The 20,604-nt window shown below is 57.0% G+C and overlaps 1 protein-coding gene across 1 annotated transcript in view; it reads right to left on the bottom strand.

The window, feature by feature from the left end:
• LOC128980865 (SH3 and multiple ankyrin repeat domains protein 3-like) overlaps positions 1–20,604 on the bottom strand; it is a gene marked incomplete at its 3' end in the record, with an annotated part of 226,171 nt that overhangs the window by 71,752 nt on the left and 133,815 nt on the right. Inside the window, exons 13-14 of the mRNA XM_054399419.1 lie at positions 17,556–17,669; positions 7,901–7,976 (exon numbers count right to left, since the gene is read on the bottom strand). Coding sequence (XP_054255394.1) covers positions 7,901–7,976; positions 17,556–17,669 — 190 coding nt within the window. The remainder of the gene's footprint in view (positions 1–7,900; positions 7,977–17,555; positions 17,670–20,604) is intronic.

A 20,604-nucleotide genomic window follows, 5' to 3' on the forward strand; every position in this document is an offset into this window, starting at 1 on the left:
GATTCTAGGACATGAACAGGAGAGCTGTCTAAGACCTGCACCCTCCCTCTGGAGAGCTAAGACTTGGAATCCTCCTTCTGGAAAGCTAAGATCTCCTTCTGGAGTACTAAGATCTTCTGGAGAACTGAGACCTGGAATTTTCCTTCTCCAAGACCTGGAATTCTGCTTCTTCAAGATCTGGAATCCTCCTTCTGGAGAGCTAAGACCTCCTTCTGGAAAGCTAAAACCTCCTCTGGAGAACTGAGACCTGGAATTCTCCTTCTCCAAGACCTGGAACCCTCCTTCTGCCCCACCTAAGGTTGCAGGAGCCCTGGGACTCAGATGGTTAAAGGTGAGGCTGCATGGAAAGAGCTTCTCCAAGGCAGCAAGGGACTCTGGGGCTCCTTTTAGACTCAATGAAGAAGATGTTGAGTGAAGTCAACGGAGCTGTGATTCACCTGGAGCTGCAGGGGCTGCCCACCTCCTGGCAGCTGAGTGGCACCTCTGGCTCCAGTGACTTCAGCAGCTGCACCCAGCCCTGCTGAGCTCAGACACCTACAAGGCAGTGTCATAGAGAACATCACCCGAGTTAGGTAATGCTTCCATGCTCACCCAGCTCTCACCTCACACTTCCAGGAGGATGAGGCTCACGAGAAAGGAGTCCCAGGGAGGACAATCAGGAAGATCAGAGATTCAGAGAATGGGTTGGGTTGGAAGGGACCTTCAAGATCACCCAGTTCCAACCCCTCTGCCATGGGCAGGGACACCTCCCACTAGCCCAGGTTGCTCAAGGCCTCATCCAGCCTGGCCTTGAGCACCTCCAGGGAGGGGACATCCACAGCCTCCCTGGGCAACCTCACCTGGGCAAACCTGTCCTGGCAGGGGTGGTTGAGCAGCTCCTGGCACAGGGCCCAGTGGAGGCCACAGCAGTGATAGGATGGCTGGAAGCCCTCTGCTGTGAGGCGAGGCTGGACTAGATGATCTCCAGAGGTCCCTTCCAACCCCACCACACTGGGATTCTGGGATCTTCTCCTTTCATGTGGGTTTGGGTTCAAAAAGCTGAAGTAACCCAAGGCCTGTGCAGCACCTGCTGGAGTCCTACTTCAGCACATGGTGCTAGGGGATCACCACAGGAGTCATGGCACAGGGTCAAAAACCAAGAAGATGTGGCACTTTGGGACATGGTCTGGTGGTCATGGAGGTGTTGGATGGAAGGTTGGACTTGATGGTTTTGGAGGCCTTAATAATTCTGTTGGAGGGATCAGGTCAGGAAGCTCATAATGAGCCAAGCTCAAGAGCCTCTTCAGCAAGTCCGTTCTAGAATGAGGTGCCCTCAAAGCCACACCAAGCCCTGGAGATGCAGTAGGCCAACAGCAAAGCAGCACAGGCTGCAGTGCCATGGAGCCAGAGGAGATGACCACTGGGCAATGAAGCAGAGCCCTGAGCTAGCTGCCAAGAAGAACTTCACTGAAACCTCCTTAAGTTTCCAAAAGCATCTGGCAAGTTCTCTCATGAAGGTCTCCTGAGGAAGCCATGGGATGAAGAGATTAAGTTAAACTCATTAAGAGGTTTCAAATTACCACAAATGGGTGGGGTTGCAGGTCAGAGGAGAGGTCAGAGCTGCATCCCACCAGGCTCTGTGCCAGGAGCTGCTCAACACAGACCCAGAGCAGCTAGGAGAGAGCTAAGGAAGTTTGCTGCTAGCACTCAATTATCCAGGGTCATCACCAGGATGAGAAGATCCCTGAGGAGCTGCAGAAGGACCTCAGAAAGTCAGATGGAGACACACTGATGCAGATGGGACAAAAGAATTTTCTCCTCAGACACAATATCTTGGGCGCTGAGCTGAGCTTCACCATCAGGAGGAAGAACTTAAGAGCTGGTAGATGGTTGACGAAGGGTCTCACCTTGATAGAGTCATAAAATGGTTTGGGTTGAAAGGACCTCCAAAGCTCATCCAGACCAAGCCCCTGCAATCAGCAGGGACATCCTCCACTAGAGCAGGTTGCTCAGAGCCTTGTCCAGCGTCACTTTGAATATCTCCAGGGATGGAGACTCAACTATCTCCATCTCTGGGCAACCTGTTCCAGTGTTCCAAGACCCTCATGGTGCAGAAGTTCCTCCTAATGTCCAACCTAAATCTCCCCTGCTCCTGTGTCAAACCGTTGACCCTCGTCCTACCACAGGTCCTTCTGAACAGTCCCTCTCCAGCCTTCCTCTAGGTCCCCTTCAGGTCCTGAAAGGCCACCAGAAGGTCTCCTTGGAGCCTTCTCTTCTCCAGGCTGAACATCCCCAGCTCCCTCAGCTGTCCTCATGGCAGAGCTGCTCCAACCCCCTGATCATCTTCCTGTCCCTCCTCTGGCCCTGCTCCATCAGGTCCACGTCCTTCCTGTGCTGAGGGCTCCAGAGCTGGATGCAGCACTGCAGGTGAGGTCTCCCTAGAGCAGAGCAGAGGGGCAGGATCCCCACTCTCCATCTCTGGCCACACTGCTTTGCATGCAGCCCAGGCTGCCCTTGGCTTTCTGTGCTGCAAGCTCACACTGCTGGCTCCTGTCCAGCTTCTCCCCCACCCAGGTCCACAACTGCCTGACTGTCCTCACCAGTCCATTGCTCCATCCCAGCTCTCTGGCAGCTCACCAGCAGTCCGGGAACCTCTCTAAGAGCAGGGTGCACACAGATGACTTCCCATGCCAGCATCTCCTGTCATCACCTGGCTCATGAGGTGACTCAGAAGGGACCTTTATGACATCCTGGGGATGCCATAGGCAGCTGTGCCCAGCTCTAGTCACCCCTGGACCAGCACTGCCACCATCACCATCATCACCAGCTCTGAGGTCTCCTGACTGCACATGCTGGACCCTTCCTGTGCCCTCTGTACCTGGGCTGGTCCCAGGAGCTGGGGCAGGATGGGACAGGTCATCTTCTCCAGGGGAACTGGCATGAGGCTGTGCTGGACATGGTGGGGACAGCACAGGGATGTTACAGCTCTTGCTGAGCAGCTCATAGCTGCTGCTCCTCACCCCACCAGTGAGCAGGCTTGAGGGGCACAGAGAGCTGGAGGGGACAAAGCCAGGACACCTGACCCCAAGTGTCCACATCATGAAGTCACAGACTGGGTTGGGTTGAAGGAACCTTTCAAAGCTCATCCAGTCCAACCCCCTGCAGCCAGCAGGGACATCCCCAACCACAGCAGGTTGCTCACAGCCCCAAACAACCTCACCTGGGGTGGTGCCAGCCATGGGACAGCTCCCACCTCTCTGGGCAGCCTGACACAGGCTCTCATCACCCTCAAGGGCAAACATTTCTCCTTTCTCTCCACTCTGAAGCTCCCTCTGAGTCCCAAACCATCACCCCTGCTCCTGCCACAACAGGCCCTGCTCAAAACTCTGTCCCCAGCTTTCCTTAAGCCCTGAAAGGCTACCAGAAGGTCTCCCTGGAGCCTTCTCCTCTCCAGGCTGAACAACCCCAACTGTCCCACCTGGCCTCACAGCAGAGGCCTTCCAGCATTGCTGTGGCCTCCTCTGGCCCTGCTCCAACAGGTCCCTGTCTGTTCTGAGGACTCCAGAGCTGCCCCAGCACTGCAGCTGGAGCTTCGGAGCCTCCAAGCCCAGAGCCCAGCTCTGGTGCCTCCCCATGCTGGTCACATTCAGTTGGGACCATTTGTGGAGCCCCTGAGGAGCTCACAATGTTTCTTAGTCTCACAAATCCCAGCACTGAATCACCTGCAGGATGACAACTGCTGAGCTTCATTTGCATCTGGCTGCTTGCTGATCCCACCCAGTGCCACCTCATCCCTTTGTGTGAGCAATCATCATTGTTCCCTTGCACCTTCTCCTTGCCATCATTCCATAAAGCTCTGGCAGGTCTTCCTCAGCCACCTCTTTCCCCTCCCTGAGCTGAATAGCTTAACCCCCTTTAAACATTTCCCCAGATGAGAAGAGGAACAAGGTCTGGACCATGCTTTGAGTCACCCAAGGCTTGGACCAAGGTTTGCTGACTGTTGTTGAAGCTGTTATGGAGTCTTCTCGCTCAGATCTGTCAACCCACAGCATGCCAGGCACTATCCAAGAGGTCTAAGGATATTTTTAGAAGCATTTGCTGCTGCTTTCCCATCTCCTCCCATACTCCACCATGTGTCATCACCTGCTGCCCTGCTGATGCTTGCTGAGAAAAGCCCACATGGCTCCAGGAAGCCAGCAGGCAGCAGGTAGAGTTGCTTGGGTTGCAGAAGCCCTCTGAGATCATCCAAGCCCAACCATCAACCCACCACCACCACAGCCACCAAATCATGGCTCAAAGTGCCATGGCCACATGTTTCTTGAGCACCTCCCAGGCTTTCGGGGGGAGACAGCAGGAGAACTTCAGTCTCAGAGGAGGTGTTGAGTGACCAGGAGCTCCACCAGCTGTCACTTCTTTCATGTTCTGGTTTCTTGTCACTGTTTCTTGTGCCTGCCCACAGTGGGAGGGTTGGAACTGGATGATCTTTTGAGATGCCCTCCAACCCAACCATTCCAGGATTCAATAGTTGTGTTGACCTGCAAATACACTGGCAGAAAACAGGACCCTTGGACCACATCTCCTGACAAAGACCAAGGCTGGTGGACATCATCCATCCAAGCACCAACAACCAGCTCTTTGCTGAAGCATTTCACCTTCAGTGACATCCCAGCAGCAATGCTGGGCTCAGAGGACCCAGAAGGTTCTCAAGGGTCTCCTCCAACATCACTGGTTCTAGGACTCCATGAACAAGCAGGTGGAAGCCCCTCTGACTTCTCTGTCCCTGGACAGTGATGGCTGGATGGACTTCTCAGGTGGTTCCTCAGGACCTCCTAGGACCCCAAAGGAGGTGGGTCAAGAAATGGCACTTGGGGACATGGTTTGATGGCCATGGTGGTGTTGGGTTGATGGTGGGACTTGATCACCTCATGGTTTAGTGACCATGGTAATGTTGGGCTGATGGTGGGACTTGATCACCTCATGGTTTAGTGACCATGGTGGTGTTGGGCTGGTTCTTGGCTTTTTCAACCCGAACAATTCTGTGATTTCTATAAAGAACCACCTCATGTTCCTAGAAAGTCATTCAGGTTGGAGAAGACCTCTAAGTTCATCAAAGCTCTCTCTGACAGAGGGAAGTGGTCCCAGAGGATACCATTCCCCCAAAGGCTCTCAAAGGCTGTTCTGAAGGCCATGCTGATGTGACAGCAATGCCTCCTCAGGAGATCTCATCTCCCCCCCTCCCTCCACCTCTGCTGCTATGGAGATGAAGGTTGCACCAACCCAATGCAAGTCACCTTCTCCCACCCAGATGGGCCTGCAGCTGCAAACCCCACTCCCTGCAGCACACCAGAGGCTGGGAACTCTGCAGATCAGCTGCCACCATCTGGCACAAGTCTGTGTCCAAGACCCATCCACCTTCTCCATCTCCAGGCATCAAAGTCCTGTGGCAGGGGTGGGGTCGGTGCCCTTGCTAGGACATCCCTCCCCTTCTCCCATATTGCTGCTGAGCCCTGCCTGGAGCTCTGCTTCTTCTGGGCTTGCTCCTTAGTCACAAGCAGAGAGAAGGCCAGAAGTAGCTGGTACAAGGTCCAGTTCCCCACCTGCTGCTGGTCTCCTGGATGGTAACTCAAAGCTGGGCAGGTCCCACCAGCTCAGCCAGCTGACACCAGTCCTACCCCAACAGCCCTGGGGGCCTCTGGGGCAAGACCAGCCCAGAAAGCAGCTTCAGGATGGAAAAGACCAAAGTAAGGTTGACTCAGAGGCACCCAGACATGAAACAACTGGAGGAAACCCAGAGTGACTCCTTGGTGCTGGCTGGAAGAGCAGGAACCAGCTCTGCCTAGGCGTTCCCACATGGACTTGGCACACACAGCCTTGGCACACCAGAGTGCAGAGGAGGTGCCCCACAGGAGACCCCGGTGCCCAGCATAGGCAGAGATGTTGGGATTGACCATGCTGCCAGGAGAAGTGACACCCTGGACAGGACCTAGAGAAAAGTTGCCCATCACAGACTGGTTTGAGCTGAAGGGACCTTCAGAGGTCACCTAATCCAACCCCTGCTGTGGCCAGCAGGGACATCTGCAACTAGAGCAGGTTGAGGTGGTGGACATCTCCATGCTACTTGCAGCTACTGTACAGGAGAGAGAAAACTCTGGGAGCTGCACAGACATGGGACAAGAAGCAAGGGACATAAACTGAAGCCCAAGACATCACCATGAGACCACAGAATCCTAGAATGGTTGGAAGGGACCTTCCAGATCATCCAGTTCCAAGCCCTGCCCTGGGCAAGGCCACCTCCCATTAGACCAGGTTGCTGAAGGCCCCTACAAGAAAACCCTTCCACCCTGAAAACAAAGGGTGGGACCTGGGCCCAAGGGGGCTGTAGGACCTCCAACCTTGCAGATGTACAAAGCAACCTCCTCATTCAAGGCCAGGTCAGATGAGGCCTTGAGCAACCTGCTCTAGTGAGAGGTATCCCATGGTAGGGGGTTGGAACTGGATGATCTGGAAGGTCCCTTCCAACCCAACCCATTCCATGAAGCTCTGAGTCTTAGCTGGGGCCCTGCTGTGCTGCAGGAACCCCTGGAGACCCCTCCTGTCCTACACTGTCCTCCGATTCCCTGTGCCAACATGCTTGGGTCACAGGGTCCAGGAGCAGCAATGCCTCGCTCAGAAGCTCCTCCAGTGTTGTGCCCCTGGGGAGGCTGATCCAGATGGCCCCTGTGCTCCCCAGGCTCTAATCCCTGTTCCCTGCTCTGCTTAATCCCCCTGGGTTAAATTCCGGTCAAAAACTAATCCTGAGTCATCTCCTGCTCCAATCCTGCCCCTTCCAGCTGTGCCACGCAGGACATGAGCTGCTCATCCCGTGGAATCACAGACTCACAGAAACATTCAGCTTGCAAAAGACCCTCAGGGTCACCAAGTCCAACCCACAACTCTACTCTACAAGGTTCACCCCGGGCCCAGGCCTGGACAACCCCCAAGGGGCATAAATTGTTCCTCATGGCCAACCTCCACCTCCCCTGGGGTGACCTGAGGCTCTTCCCTGTTGAGCACAGAAGGTTTCAGTACTGCAGCTTGTAAATCATTGGCCCAGGCTGCCCAGGGCAGTGTTGGAGTCCCCATCCCCACCAGCCCCGAAGCTCACTCCTGAGCCCCACCAGCCCCGAAGCTCACTCCTGAGCCCCACCAGCCCCGAAGCTCACTCCTGAGCCCCACCAGCCCCGAAGCTCACTCCTGAGCCCCACCAGCCCCGAAGCTCACTCCTGAGCCACAGCCCCACCAGCCCCGAAGCTCACTCCTGAGCCCCACCAGCCCCAAAGCTCACTCCTGAGCCCCACCAGCCCCAAAGCTCACTCCTGAGCCCCACCAGACTCGTTGCTAGATGCCAGGCTCCTAGGAGCACATACAGCAGCTACATGCACTCAAGCCCCACCACAACCCAGTGCCAATCCCCCTTCTTTACTGCCCACTCCCTAGGGAGTGTGACCAACTTGGTCTCTCCAAAGCTTGGTCTCCATGCCTGGGTGAGTCAGCTCCATTGCCACAGACCAGAACATCCCTGCTGACCCTCCAGGCGGCACACCCAGTGCTGCCACCAGGCTGAGGTGGCAGCTGTCCCTATGCCATCTTTGCCTTGATGGGCAGCATCCACCCCTGCAGAGCAAAGCTGCAGCTCTGCATCTGCATGCACCACAGCTCCCAGAGCACTCCAAAAGCTCTCCAGAACGTTTGGTTCCTCACCCAAGACATGAGCCAGGCTGCCCTGCCCTGGGACTGTCATTGACTCAAGCAAAATCAGCACAGAATTTTCCTTCCCATGACACAAAGGCCAACACAAGCTGCTCTGACAGGCCAGAGAGATGCTTCCTCCACGGCAAGGAAGCTCTTCCTGACCACCCAAAGCAAAGAAGCTGGAGCCTACCTGTGAGAGGTGAAGTTGTCGTAGGAGCCCACAGTATAGTGGCGGAAGAGACGCTTGGTTCTGTCTTCTCTGGTTTCTGCAAAAGGAGAGACACATCTGGAGCTGAGAGCTGGAGGACCCTTCCCTGAGGGGCTGAAGGGCCTGCAGCCCAGGAACCTGCCAGCTGGCACCAAAGGAGCTGCCAGGGGTTGGGGGTTGCTGAAGCCCAGCAGCCTGCCCCATGGCTGAGTGGCCACCCAACCAAGGTCAAGGAGACATGGAGACCTTAAAGGATTGCAGCTAGATGTTCCCAGACACCATTCACCATGCAGGAGGAAGATCATCAACCACCAACCCCAGATCCATCTCCTGACCCCCACGGAGTCCTCCCAGCAGCCCAGCTGGGCAGCTTCCATTGACTCAGCTCATGGCTACAGCAGGGTGATGGACTCCAACCACCGAAGCTGACTCCTCTACTTTGTCAATGCTTTCTCCTGAAGGTGCAGCATCAGGAGGGGTTGATTTACACTCAGGAAGCCCTAAGGAGGGCAGTTGGGAAGGAGGGATGAAGAAGAGAGCAAAGACCATGGGTGAGGCTCCTCAGCCTTCCCCTTCTGTAGAGACACAGCTGTCTGCATGCACAGCACTGCTGAGGCCACACCTGGAATCCCAGGGTCAGGTTTGGGCCCCTCACTCCAAGAAGAAAATTAAGAAGCTGGAGCAGGTCCAGAGAAGGGCAACAAAGCTGGGGAAGGGTCTACAGAAGAAGGAGAAGGATCTGGAGAACTTGTGAGCAGCTGAGGGACCTGGGATTGTTGAGGAGGTTGAGGGGAGACCTTCTGGCTCTCTACAGCTTCCTGAAAGGAGGCTGAAGCCAGGTGGAGGTTGGTCTCTTCTCCCAAGAAACATGACAAGAAGAAATGGCCTCAGCTTGGCCCAGGGCGCATTGAGGTTGGCCACAAGGAACAAGTTTTGCCCCCTGGGGGCTGTCCCAAGCCTTCAGCAGGGACCCTCCACCCTCAGCACCCTCCCTCTGTGTCACACATCCTTTGCCAGGTGCTGGTGGGGCTGAAGAGCATCAACCTTGACCAAAGGCAGGAGACAAACTCACCCAACACAGAACCTGTTGGAGCTGCTGGAGGCAGGCCCTAGTTTGTCCTGCTCCTGCCTCCTCTCCTGGGAAGAGCTTGGCCCCATCCTCTCACCCCCACCCTGCCTCTCCCTGCAGGTATTTCAGGTCCTGCATCTGCAGGTGCTCTGTAGTACAGGCAGGAGATCATCAGAGCACCACTGAGGTCCAGGTGTGTACAAGTGTGTGTGTGGGGGGGTGCTCAAAGGGGTTCTTTGCAAGGGAGGAGTGATCTGAGTGGTGGGATCCCATCACAGGGGACATGCAGCAGCACCAAGTGACACCAGAGCACCAGCAGGCAGTGCACCACAGCCCCCAGCAAGAACACCTGTTGGGAGAGGGGCAGGACACCAGAGACGTGGAGGACGAGCAGGACATCAGAGACGGGGAGGATGAGCAGGACACCAGAGACGGGGAGCAGCAGCCTCCTATGGTGGCTTCATCATGCTGAGAGCCACCTGCAGGCCAGGGGCAGCCCTGGTGACCCAAGCTGTGTGCGGTGCCACCTCATCACTGCACCTCCCCTCGCCGTTACCGAATCCTGAGGGAGATTTCTTGGAGCCTGGAGGTGCAAGGAGGGCTGGGGGCCTCCTGTGAAACTTCTGCTGAGGTGGTCCTCCACCCAGCCCTGTCATCATGGTCCTGGGCAGCGCTGTCCCAAAGAGCCAAGCATTAATCCCACCAGCATGGATTCTCCACACCAAGGAGCAAAAGGTAAGGACCCCTCAGCATACCACAAGGAGCCAAAGGAGATGACCCTTCCACCTGGAGCACCTGAGGCAGCTTCTAACCACCCTCCATAGCAGCAGAGGAGTCTCAGCTCCACGTCATGGGGACACCAGACCCTACCCCAAGAGCACAACCAGGCTGCTGGGGTGTCTAGAGCTGGTCTTGGATGGACCGAGAGGGGGGAGGGAGAGGGGGGAGGGAGAGGGAGGGTTGTCCACAGTCCAGAGGCTCCTTCCCTCCCCAGTTCCTAAATCTAGCAGCTGCTGGAGCTGTCCTGAGGCCAGCAGAGCTGAGGTGAGAGATGACAGGAGCTGGGGAAGGGAGGAGGAGGAGGAGGCTCTCCATTTAGAGGAGGAGCAAGAGGCCAGCAGGGCAGCTTGGGGGAACAGGCCCAGCCAGGTGGACACAGCAAAGGGCCCAGCACCAGCAGGGCAATGAGCCTGGGGAAGGCTGCAGAGCCATGGCCTGGAGAGCAGGAGGGGCTGAGGGCAGGGGCAGGCTGTGCTCCAGCTGCTCTGCAAAGGGCTTGGGGGCAGGGCTCCAAAGGCAAGGCCAGGCAGGGCTGCCCAGGACAGCAGGTGGGAGCACAGCAATGCCATGGCTGCCCAAGGCAGCCTGGACCTGCTGAAGGGCAGCTTCTGGGAGAGAAGCAGCCTGGGAAAGACCTTTAGGGTCACCAAGTCCAACCCTTGACCCAGCACTGCCAGGGCACCACCAAACCATGGCCCTCAGCATCACATCTCCACAGCTTTGAAACCCCTCCAGGGCTGGGGACTCCACCACTGCCCTGGGCAGCCTGGGCCAGGCCTGGACAACCCTCAAGGGGAAGCAAAGCAGCTTCCCAGGCCTGCAGCTGCTGCAGCCCCAGCCCCTGGCTCCCCAGCCTGAGCCCTGCTGCCCGCTGCAGCTTTCACTCACATGTCCCAAGCCAGACTGTGGAGCACCTGACTGGAGGAGACTGCCAAGCAGATGCCAAAACCAAAGGCTCTGCAGGCTTGGTGCCACGCAGCCAAGCTGGCTGGAACAGCCTCAGTGCCAGCAATGGAGGGATTGGCAGCTACTGCAGGAGGAGCAATGATGAACTGGGCTGGGGGGAGGACATGAAGGGACTGAGACCAAAGAGGAGCCCAATGCTCCTCCACCCAGGGAGCTACAGAGGTGCTGAGGGGCCTGGAGCAGCTCTGTGAGGAGCAAAGGCTGAGAGCCTGCAGAAGAGCAGCCCCAGAGGGGATCTCCTCAGTGCTCAGCAAGACCTAAAGGACCTGTGGGGGACAAAAGGCTGGGGACAGACTGCTCAGTGATGCCCAGGGACAGGCCAAGGGGCACAAACTGGAACCCAGGAGGTTCCATCAGGAGCAACTTGTTTGGTGTGAGGGTGCTGGAAGCCTGGAGCAGGCTGCCCAGAGAGGTTGTGGAGTCTCCTTCTGTGGGGAGCTTCCAACCTCCCCTGGCCATTGTGCCCCTGGGCAAGCTGCTGTGGGTGCCCCTGGTAGAGCAGGGGGGTTGGACTGGATGAGCTCCAGAGGTCCCTTCTCACCCCACCATACTGTGAAGCTGCTGGAGTAGTGTGGCAGTTTAGGCTGGGTGCCCCCTGCCACTGCCGCATGAGATACACCTCTGGTGTCCTGGGTGCCCACCCACAGGGGTGGACACAGGAAACGACGTATTTCTACCCATAAATCCTGCACCCTATAAGGCCATCTGCAAAGTCATTCTCTTCCTCTTTCTTCCCTCTCTGCTCCCACAGGAGATGTCCTCTCTTATCGGGTAATGCCGGGGGAGTATCCTCAAGGCCTCTTAGGCCTGTCTAGGCCTAATGCCAGGAGGAGAATGGGGGGGGGGGGCAGTCTCAGACCTGGCCAGCCTGAGACTTGCCTAGCAGCGGGAGGAGGAAGAAAGAGCCCTGGGGGGTTTGGGTTTACCCTCAGGTGGGAAGAAGGGAAGGATTGGGAAGCTTTGGGAATTCTGTGAGGGGTTCTGTACGCTTTGGGATACTCTTTGTCACTATGCTTTGTGGTTTGTAGTTCTCTGTAGCTTCACCAATTGCTTTTCCATTTAAACTTTCCATCACTCTCCAATCCGTTTGTGTGAGTCTCATTCTTTTGTCCCTTTCGGGGCAAGAGACGATCTGTCTGGCCCCAAACCAGCACAAGTAGCATCACCTCCAGCACTGGCTGGTGCTTGGAGATCCTTGAGGAAGGACCATTCCCTCCTCACCTCCCTGTGATCTGCTGACTGAGAAGGGTAGAAGAGCCCAGGAACATCTCTGGTCAGCCAGGTGTGGCCAATCCAAGCAGGACACTTCCCCCACAACTGACCCTCATCCTGGGAGCTTCAGACACAGCCTTTCTCCAGGTGCTTCTGGCAGCTCTGCTGCACCATTCTCAACCGACCAAGTCCTCCCCACTCAGATGTCATAAGCTGGTGAAGCTCTCTGGCCTGTGCCACAAGAAGCACCGAGGAGCTGATGGCTTTGACGCCTCCTGATTTATGAGGGAGGTCCTACCTGCACCACCACGCTGCTGGTGGCACCTTCCAGTTTCTCTCTGCCACTGGGAAGGTGCAGATGGAAGGGACCTGCTCTCCTCCCAGGCAGTGATGGGTCAGAGCTGTCTGCTCACCTCACTTGGAGGGGCTTATGGAAATGAAGCCACAAAAGGACCTCCAGAAGTGCCATCCAGGTCATCTCTGATGAGCCCAAGCCCTTGCAGGAAGATCTCTATCCAACTTGCTTCCTCCAGCACAGCCTCTGCTCACCTAGAAAGCCTGGTGGCCCATCACTGGCCATCTGCAGAACCTCCTTGCTCATTCCTGTTCTTTGCTCTTTGTCTTGCTACCAGCTCAGATTAACAAACCCTGGTTGCCACCAACTCAAGTTCTCCTTCCAGGGCTCACTTACTTCAGAGGCTTGAAGGACATCTAAGTGGACTTTGCCCTACAGAAGGTTTTCAGATGAAGGAGAGACTCAACAAAACCTTGGCTGAGATTTTACTTTGCTAAAAGAATAAACCCAACACAACCAACCCCCAGACCTCCTGCTCTGATCTCCTGCCACTGGGGCTTGTCCAGCACAGCTATGAAGAAGAAGGCAGGTAGGGATGGAGTCTAACTCCTCCAAGAAGCAGAACTTCTGGTTTGGTTGCCCTCACAGCACAGAAAAGATGGTGCCCACCGACTGTGTGGAGGTTTGCTTCTAGTGGAACCCTCCAGGAGAGGCTGAACCACTGCTAAAAGAGATGAGGACCTTCAAAACAGGAGCTCTAGGTCAGAGGCCCTAGCCAGGGTCTCAGCAAAGATCCCTCTGGAGAAACATCTTCAGTAAGCTCCTGGAACACAGCAAGTCCCCAGGGAGCAGAAGAAAGCTGAGGCAGCAGCAAGGCCTTCAAGAGTGAGTGGGGACAGCTCTCGTAGTTATGGCATGGGGGAACAACACTGCTCTTGGGGCAGAGCATGGAAGGCTTTAGGGACCTTCCAGGCTCATCCAGTCCAACCCCCTGCAGCCAGCAGGGACATCCCCAACCACAGCAGGTTGCTCACAGCCCCAAACAACCTCACCTGGGGTGGTGCCAGCCATGGGGCAGCTCCCACCTCTCTGGGCAGCCTGGCACAGGCTCTCACCACCCTCAGGGGCAAACATTTCTCCTTTCTCTCCACTCTGAAGCTCCCTCTGAGTCCCAAACCATCACCCCTGCTCCTGCCACAACAGGCCCTGCTCAAAACTCTGTCCCCAGCTTTCCTTAAGCCCTGAAAGGCTACCAGGTCTCCCTAGAGCCTTCTCTTCTCCAGGCTGAACAACCCCAACTGTCCCACCTGGCCTCACAGCAGAGGCCTTCCAGCATCACTGTGGCCTCCTCTGGCCCTGCTCCAACAGGTCCCTGTCTGTGCTGAGGACTCCAGAGCTGCCCCAGCACTGCAGGGAGGTCTCTGGAACTCTGTAGGTGCTGGTGGTGCCTCCCCAGGCTGCTCACCTCCAGGACACCTACTGATGGCTGCAGGGCTCCCAGGCTGGCCATGGCTGGTGGGAGGGTAGCAGCAAGAGCTGCCCCAGCTTTGGGGCATGGGCACTGCAGGGGGCACTTTGGAGCCTCCAAGCCCAGAGCTCAGCTCTGCAGGTGCTGGTGGTGCCTCCCCATGCTGCTCATCTCCAATCCCCACAGCTCAGCCCCCCAAACAACTTCACCTGGGATGGTGCCAGGGATGGGACATCTTCCACCTCTCTTGGGTAACTTGGGCCAGGTTCTCACCACCCTCAGGAGCAGGCATCTCACAAAATTGTTTTGGTTGGCAAAGACCTCCAAGATCCTGGTGTCCAGATATCAGCCTAAGACCACCATGGCCATCAAACCACCTAAAGTCATGTCAGAAGCAGCCAGAGGACCTGTCCCCACCTCTTGCATGCTGGAGGGGAAAGGTGGCTTTGCTGGGAAGGCTGGAAGGTGCTCCAGGCCCACAAGAGCTGAGGGGTTTGCTGAGCTTTGGAAGGTGATGTTGATTAAGTTGATTGGCCACCACCACAGTCAACACTCCACCACTTGCAGCTCTCTTGTGACCAAGGCCTTCAGCTGCCTCTAGGTTCATGTCCTGCTACCAAGGAAGGTGCTGTGGGCTGCACACCTACTCCTGCTACCACTTCTCCAGGCAGAAGCAAACAGCTGGTAGGACCCTGCAGCAGAAGATGGTGTTCATGGCTTTGATCAAAGCCAAGGTGTTCAACCACCAGCAGCCTCTCCTCCTGCACAGGCCACCAGGCAGGCTAGGCAAGACCTATCCATGCTGAAGCCATGGTAGACCCATGTTGGGCATTGCTCCCTCACTCCTCTGGTCTGAAGCTCTTCCACCTGGGTGACCTTTGAGCACCAGGTGGGTCACACAGGGTGACTTGGTGGCCAGCAGGCCAGGAAGGGTTCCAGCTCTGGCCATGCTGAAGTAATTTCTCAGGACCATCAAGGCTACAACCTCAAGGAGGGCACTGAACTCCAAGCCAGAAAGTCACAGCAGAGCAGTTTGCAGCACTGGTTCCAGCTGTCACAAGGTCCTCCCAGAAAGCCACCTTCACGCTGGTCACCAAGCGCTGAGGGAAGAGGTCCACTCCCCACCCCAGCCTTTGCAGGTGGTCATCTCAGTGATCCTTCTGCAACACCACCCTGAGGAGCTGGAAAGGCACAGGAGAGCCCTTCCCTCATGCTCCCGAGGCTGGGCCTCAGCTGGGGTGACTCCCAACCTGCTGCACCAAGGCAGAAGCTCCTTGGGAGGTCCTTCCCCCCAGGCAGGGCCTTCTCAGGACAGACACAGTGGTCGAACTGGGCCAGCCAGGGCTGCTCCTTCCCAGCCTGACAAGTCCAGCTGGCTGCCTGGCTCTGTTTCTTGCTGTCCATCTCCCCTTCTCCCCCATGGCCACAGCATAGGTCCAAAGCAACCATCACCAACCTCAACCCCTACAGCCAACCAGACCCAACCCCTGCAGATGGGCACCACACAGCCCCCACCAGCATCTCAGCTGCAGGACAGCTCTGTGCCATGGCTCCTCTCCACACCAATCAGGGTCCCAGCACCACCCCAGCTCCTCTCCAGGATGGAGCTCTCTACCCCTCAGCTGAGGTGGGCTCCATGCTGGCCCAGGAGAACAAAGGAGGAGGAGCAGCTCCCTCATCCCCTTGCATGCAGGACACACAAGGGACAGCCATGAGATGGTACCACAAGAGCAGCAGCAGCAGCTGACCTCCTCAGGGGCTGGGCAGGACCTCCAGGAGGCAGAAGATCAATCCATGGCAGGAAGCTGGAGAGCTGTGTGCTTCGTTGAGCTCCCCAAAACCCTCCCCAATCCTCCTCCTCCTCTGCAACCTCCACAGCAGCATCACCTGAGGTTGGCACCAAGTGAAGCACAACAGTGCCCTCTACCCAAAGCAGCCACAAGGTGCTGCAGCTCCACCACCTGCCACAGACCCAAAGGACAACCTCAGGCCAGCCCCTGGACCACGCTTGGCCAAGTTCAGCCCAGGAGGACCAAGCGTGATCACCACCACCTCATGGTCCTCGGCAGTGCTGGGCTCTGCTGCCCCTGCTGCTGGCACATCTGCTGCCACAGGATTGTCTGGGCTGAAAAAGCCCTCTGAGATCATCCAAGCCCAACCACCAACTCAACATCCCCGTGGCCACCAAACCACAGCCCCAAGAGGCCAGGGCCACGGTTCTGGAATGACGTCCAGGGACGGGGACTCCCCCACCTCCCCGGGGTAAGCCTTTCCCTCCCTCCCACGGCGTGGGACTGGGCGACTCAGAACCACCACTGCTGCTCACTCCTTCTCAACACCCTTGTTCCACCCTCTACTCTTCCACCAGGAGAGCCAGGGAGGAGGGGACAGGCCCTGGCCAAGGCATTTGTCCGTCAGACTCATCAAGAACTGGCAGCACCCAGCAGCTGCTCTGCCAATTTCAAAGCATTTCCTACTCATCTAGGATCAGAAGGTGGACCAAGCTCCTACCTCTTTCCCCAGAAGGCCTTGCCACAAGGGGGACAAGTGGTGACACTTCCCACCAGCTCCACTGCTGCCTGCAGGTAGCAACTGGAGGAACTACCAAAGGGTTCCCTCCAGAGAAGTCACTGAGGGCTATGTTCCAGACTTAGCAGGACCTTCCTCTTCTCAGAGAAAGAAGAAATGTCCAAGGCTGGGTCCACCAGGTGGGATGTCCTGATGCCCACCTCTGCTCATTTTCCTCCAGAGCCACCAGGACACCTTCCTCCACCACAGCCACCAGGACACCTTCCACCAGAGCCACCAAGTGCTGCAGCATCTACAAACTAGGGCCTGGGAGGGAAGTGCTGACCCAGAGACACCGTAAGAGAAGCCCTTGGCTCCTTAGGTGGATCAAGAAGCACGTTCCTTGCCTTTTCCCTCAGAGCAGGCCAGAGGAACATCCCAGTGCCGCCTCCAAAATGCCAATCCTGAGAGCTGCTCCCTCTGAACCTCAATGAAGACCACAAGGAGCTTCCTGAGCTGCTCTGCTCCTTGTCACTGTCATCTCCACTGCTCCAACAAGAGGCTGGGTCAAGGATCTGCCACACAATGCTTGGAGATATCCCCAGGTCTGAGGTGGCTTTGTTCACCCCCAAAGCATGGTCAGGCCAACTCCTTCCACCAGCGAAGATCCCAGTCAGGTGGAACTCAGAAGTCTGACCTTGAGAAGAGGTGGCAGAGCAACACCATGGCCGTGAAGTTAACCCAACCCAAGCCACCTCCTGCAATAAATGTGCACCTGAGAGCCATGCCTGGGCTTGGGCTGCAGAAGAAGCAGCTGGCAAAAGCCAAAGCCAAGCTGGGGAGCTGCCAACAACTTCAGAGCATGAAGAAATGGAGTTTCAGGGTCCCACCACCAGCTTGGTGTCCACACAACTTTGATGTAACCAAACGTTTTGCAAGGAAGCCCCTGGGTGCAGGAGGGGCTCATGCCCCAACTCCGTTTAAGCTGGGGCTGGAGCTCCTGCAGAAGAACAAACCCCTGTGAGCTGGGGCTGGAGCTCCAGAAGGGGTCAAGAAGGCCAAGGGTTGAGTCAGCAATACTTTCCCTCTTCCTTCTGGACTAGAAGACACACAAGTCAACCACCTGGAGGTTCAGGCCAAGCCACACTCTTGCTCCATCACTCCTTGTCACCTGCAGAAGAACCTCTGATGGTTCCTGATGGTTCCTCTGCTGATGAGGGCACCACACCCTGCCCATGGCTCTGCTGGCCAAGCCCCCCAGCAGCACAGCCCAACCCCCTGAGACCCAGCTGTGGAGGGGCAGGGGGCTGGTGGGGCTGGGGGTGTGGTGTGTGCTCACCTTGCCGTGGGTCATACTGCCTCATCTGCACCTCCTCGACGCATTCCGCCGGGAACCAGCCGGTCCTGCCCTTCACCGTGCCTTCCCAGAAGCCGCCTTCACCGATGCTCAGCACTGCAAGGAGACACACAGACAGGTGAGCTGAGTGGCCTCCAGCCCCAGGAGCACCCTCAGAGGGTGGTGATGCAGGGGAGGCATGGAAGGGTAGAGCACAGAACATCTGGCTGCAGGTCGCAGGAAGAAAGCACTTCAAGAAGCCTTCAGAAAGAGGTTAAGGAGAAATTCTTCACAGCTGAGGTGGGGGACACACTGACACAGGTTGCCCAGGGAGGCTGTGGATGTCTCCTCCCTTGAGGTGTTCAAGGCCAGGTTGGATGAGGCCTGGAGTAACCTGGGCTGGTGGGAGGTATCCCTGCCCATGGCAGGGGCTTGGAACTGGATGTTCTTGAGGTCTCTTCCCACCCAACCCATTCCATGCTTTTGTGAACAGCTTCCTTCACCCACATCCAGAGAGGGACAATGGCCACCACACAGCCACGTGCTGGCAAAGGGGCCTTGGGGAGAAGGGTGGACAATGGTGGGGCCCAGACACAACCAGAGGCTTTGGTGGCACCACCTCCCACGACTTCTGACAGCCACTGAGAAGCCTCAGCCCTACAGGGAGGCAGGGAAGGAAGGAATTGGCCAAAGTGACAGCAGGGGACACTCTGAGAGCTGGGGTGTCCTGCCTGGCTTGTGCTCAAAGCCCAGGAGCTGCCCCACTCCCGGTGGCACCTTGAGCACCTCACTGCCACCATACAACCTCCCAGCATACAAAGCCCTCAAAGCTCAGAGGAACACAGAGGGGATCCTGCAACCTGCTCTGACGATCTGAGCTGGTAACAGAATCCATGAGGAGCAGCCTTATTCACCCAGGGAAGGAGCAGCTGGAGCTCCTCAGTCACCACCAGCTGAAAGGACAGCTGCCAGGGGAGCAGGACAGCAGCTCCTGAGGAGCCACAGGCAAAGCAACCACGTCTTGTCCCCCTGACCAAGGAACTGGGCTCCAGAGCAGAGCTGCAGCACAGCCCGAGGTTCCAAACCCCTCTGAGCTCTCTGCGGTGGCCACCACAGCCAGCAGATGGACTTTGGGTGTCAGCTGTCCTCTCCTCCTTCCCTACAACTGCATCCCCCACTCCTGATGCCAGCAGGGTCTGCAGGACAGCTCTGGGTTGGTTTGGAAAAGTCACAAATGCATCAAATGTCACCACAGGAACCTTTCCTATGGCCACAGAGAACCCAACTGCTGCTCCCAGGAAAAGCATCACCAAACCTTCTGGAGGTGTCCCATCTGTATGTCCAGAGTGCCCAGGTGTTACAGGATCCCAGCATGCTGGGGTGGGAAGGGACCTCTGGAGCTCACCCAGTCTAACCAAGCCCCCTGCTCCACCAGGGGCACCCACAGCAGCTTGCCCAGGATCACAATGGCCAGGGGGGTTTGGAAGCTCTCCACAGAAGAAGACTCCACAACCTCTCTGGGCAGCCTGCTCCAGGCCTCCAGCACCCTCATACCAAACAAGATGCTCCTGATGGAACCTCCTGGGGTCCACTTGGTGCCCCTTGGCCCTTGGCCTGTCCCTGGGCATCACTGAGCAGAGTCTGGCCGCAGCCTCTTGCCCCCCAAAGCTCCTTCAGCTCTTGCTGAGCATTGATCCCCTCTGGGGCTGCTCTTCTGCAGGCTCTCAGCCTTTGCTCCTCACAGAGCTGCTCCAGGCCCCTCAGCATCTCTCCAGTAGCTCCCAGTCTCTCTGGAGCTGGGGAGCCCAGCAGTGGCCTCAGTTCTGCAGAGCCCTCTCACCCCTGTCCTTCCCAGGAGATGGCTGCTGTGCACCTCCCACCACCTCAAGGTCACTCAGAGCCCCAGCCTGCCCCAAGGACGTGAGGAGGCTGCTCAGCTTCCCCAGTTCCATGTCACCACCTGGGACAAGTGGTCATGGCTGGATGGGTTGGAAGCAGTCCCTTGGCCTGATGCTGCAGGTCAAGAGAAAACTGCTGCAGGTCAGCCACCAGTGCTAAGCTTTTGGTGGATGCCTTGGAGAACCTTCTGGTGCAGCATTTGGAGCTCAGAGAAGCAAACCAAGGAGCCAGCAGCCTGTGGTCACCATCTCAGGTGCAGCCATGGGATGGGTTTGGTTGGCAAAGACCCCCAAGATTACAGAATCAGAGAATGGTTTGGGTTGGAAAGGACCTACAAAGGTCATCCAGTCCAGCCCCCCTGCAGTCAGCAGAGACATCCTCCACTGGATCAGACTGCCCAGAGCCTTGTCCAGCCTCACCTTGAATATCTCCAGGGATGGGACCTCAACCACCTCCCTGGGTAACCTCTTGCAGTGTCCCAGGATCCTGGAGTCCAACCCTTGACCTAACACCCTGCACCACCACCCGGATAAGGAGATCTTCAAACAAGCCCCCTACCATCCAGAAGTTCCCCCAGGATGTCTTGGGACTTGGCTTTGGAACTTGAGGAGCCATCAGCAGTCCCTGGCAGAGAGGAGACTCCCAGCTGGATTCCTCAGCTCCCAGCAAGCCCCTGGCCAGCAGCTGAAGGAGAGGCTGACGTGGGCTCTATTTTTAAACCTGCATCATTTGGTCTTCTGCTGTTCCCTCCAGCTGCTTCTCCAGCTCTGTGATCACACCTCAGCCCTGAGGCTTTGGTGGCAGAAGTTCCATCTCCATTGCTAAACTTGTCCAGCAGCCTAAACTCAGCTGGACAGCTGCTTCCCCTGAGGTGGCCACCAAAGGTCTGCAGACAAGCCCTGAGACCTCACCCAGCACAAAGGCTTGCAGGCTGCTGGGTCCCATCAGGTCCTCACAAGAGATGAGGCTGTGGCTGATCCCTTTGGCAGGGATGAGGCCACCAGCAAGCATGGGGACACCCTGCTGACACCTGAGGAACCTCCTGTGGCTGATCCCTTTGGCAATGGGGTGGCAGGGGTGGATGAGGCCACCAGCAGCCCCAGGGACCCCTGCTGTGTCACCTTCTCCTTAGGCTGCAATGCACCCAGCAAGA

This window comes from Indicator indicator, chromosome 3 (genome assembly GCF_027791375.1).
Source record: "Indicator indicator isolate 239-I01 chromosome 3, UM_Iind_1.1, whole genome shotgun sequence".
In the NCBI taxonomy this organism is placed as follows: domain Eukaryota; kingdom Metazoa; phylum Chordata; class Aves; order Piciformes; family Indicatoridae; genus Indicator; species Indicator indicator.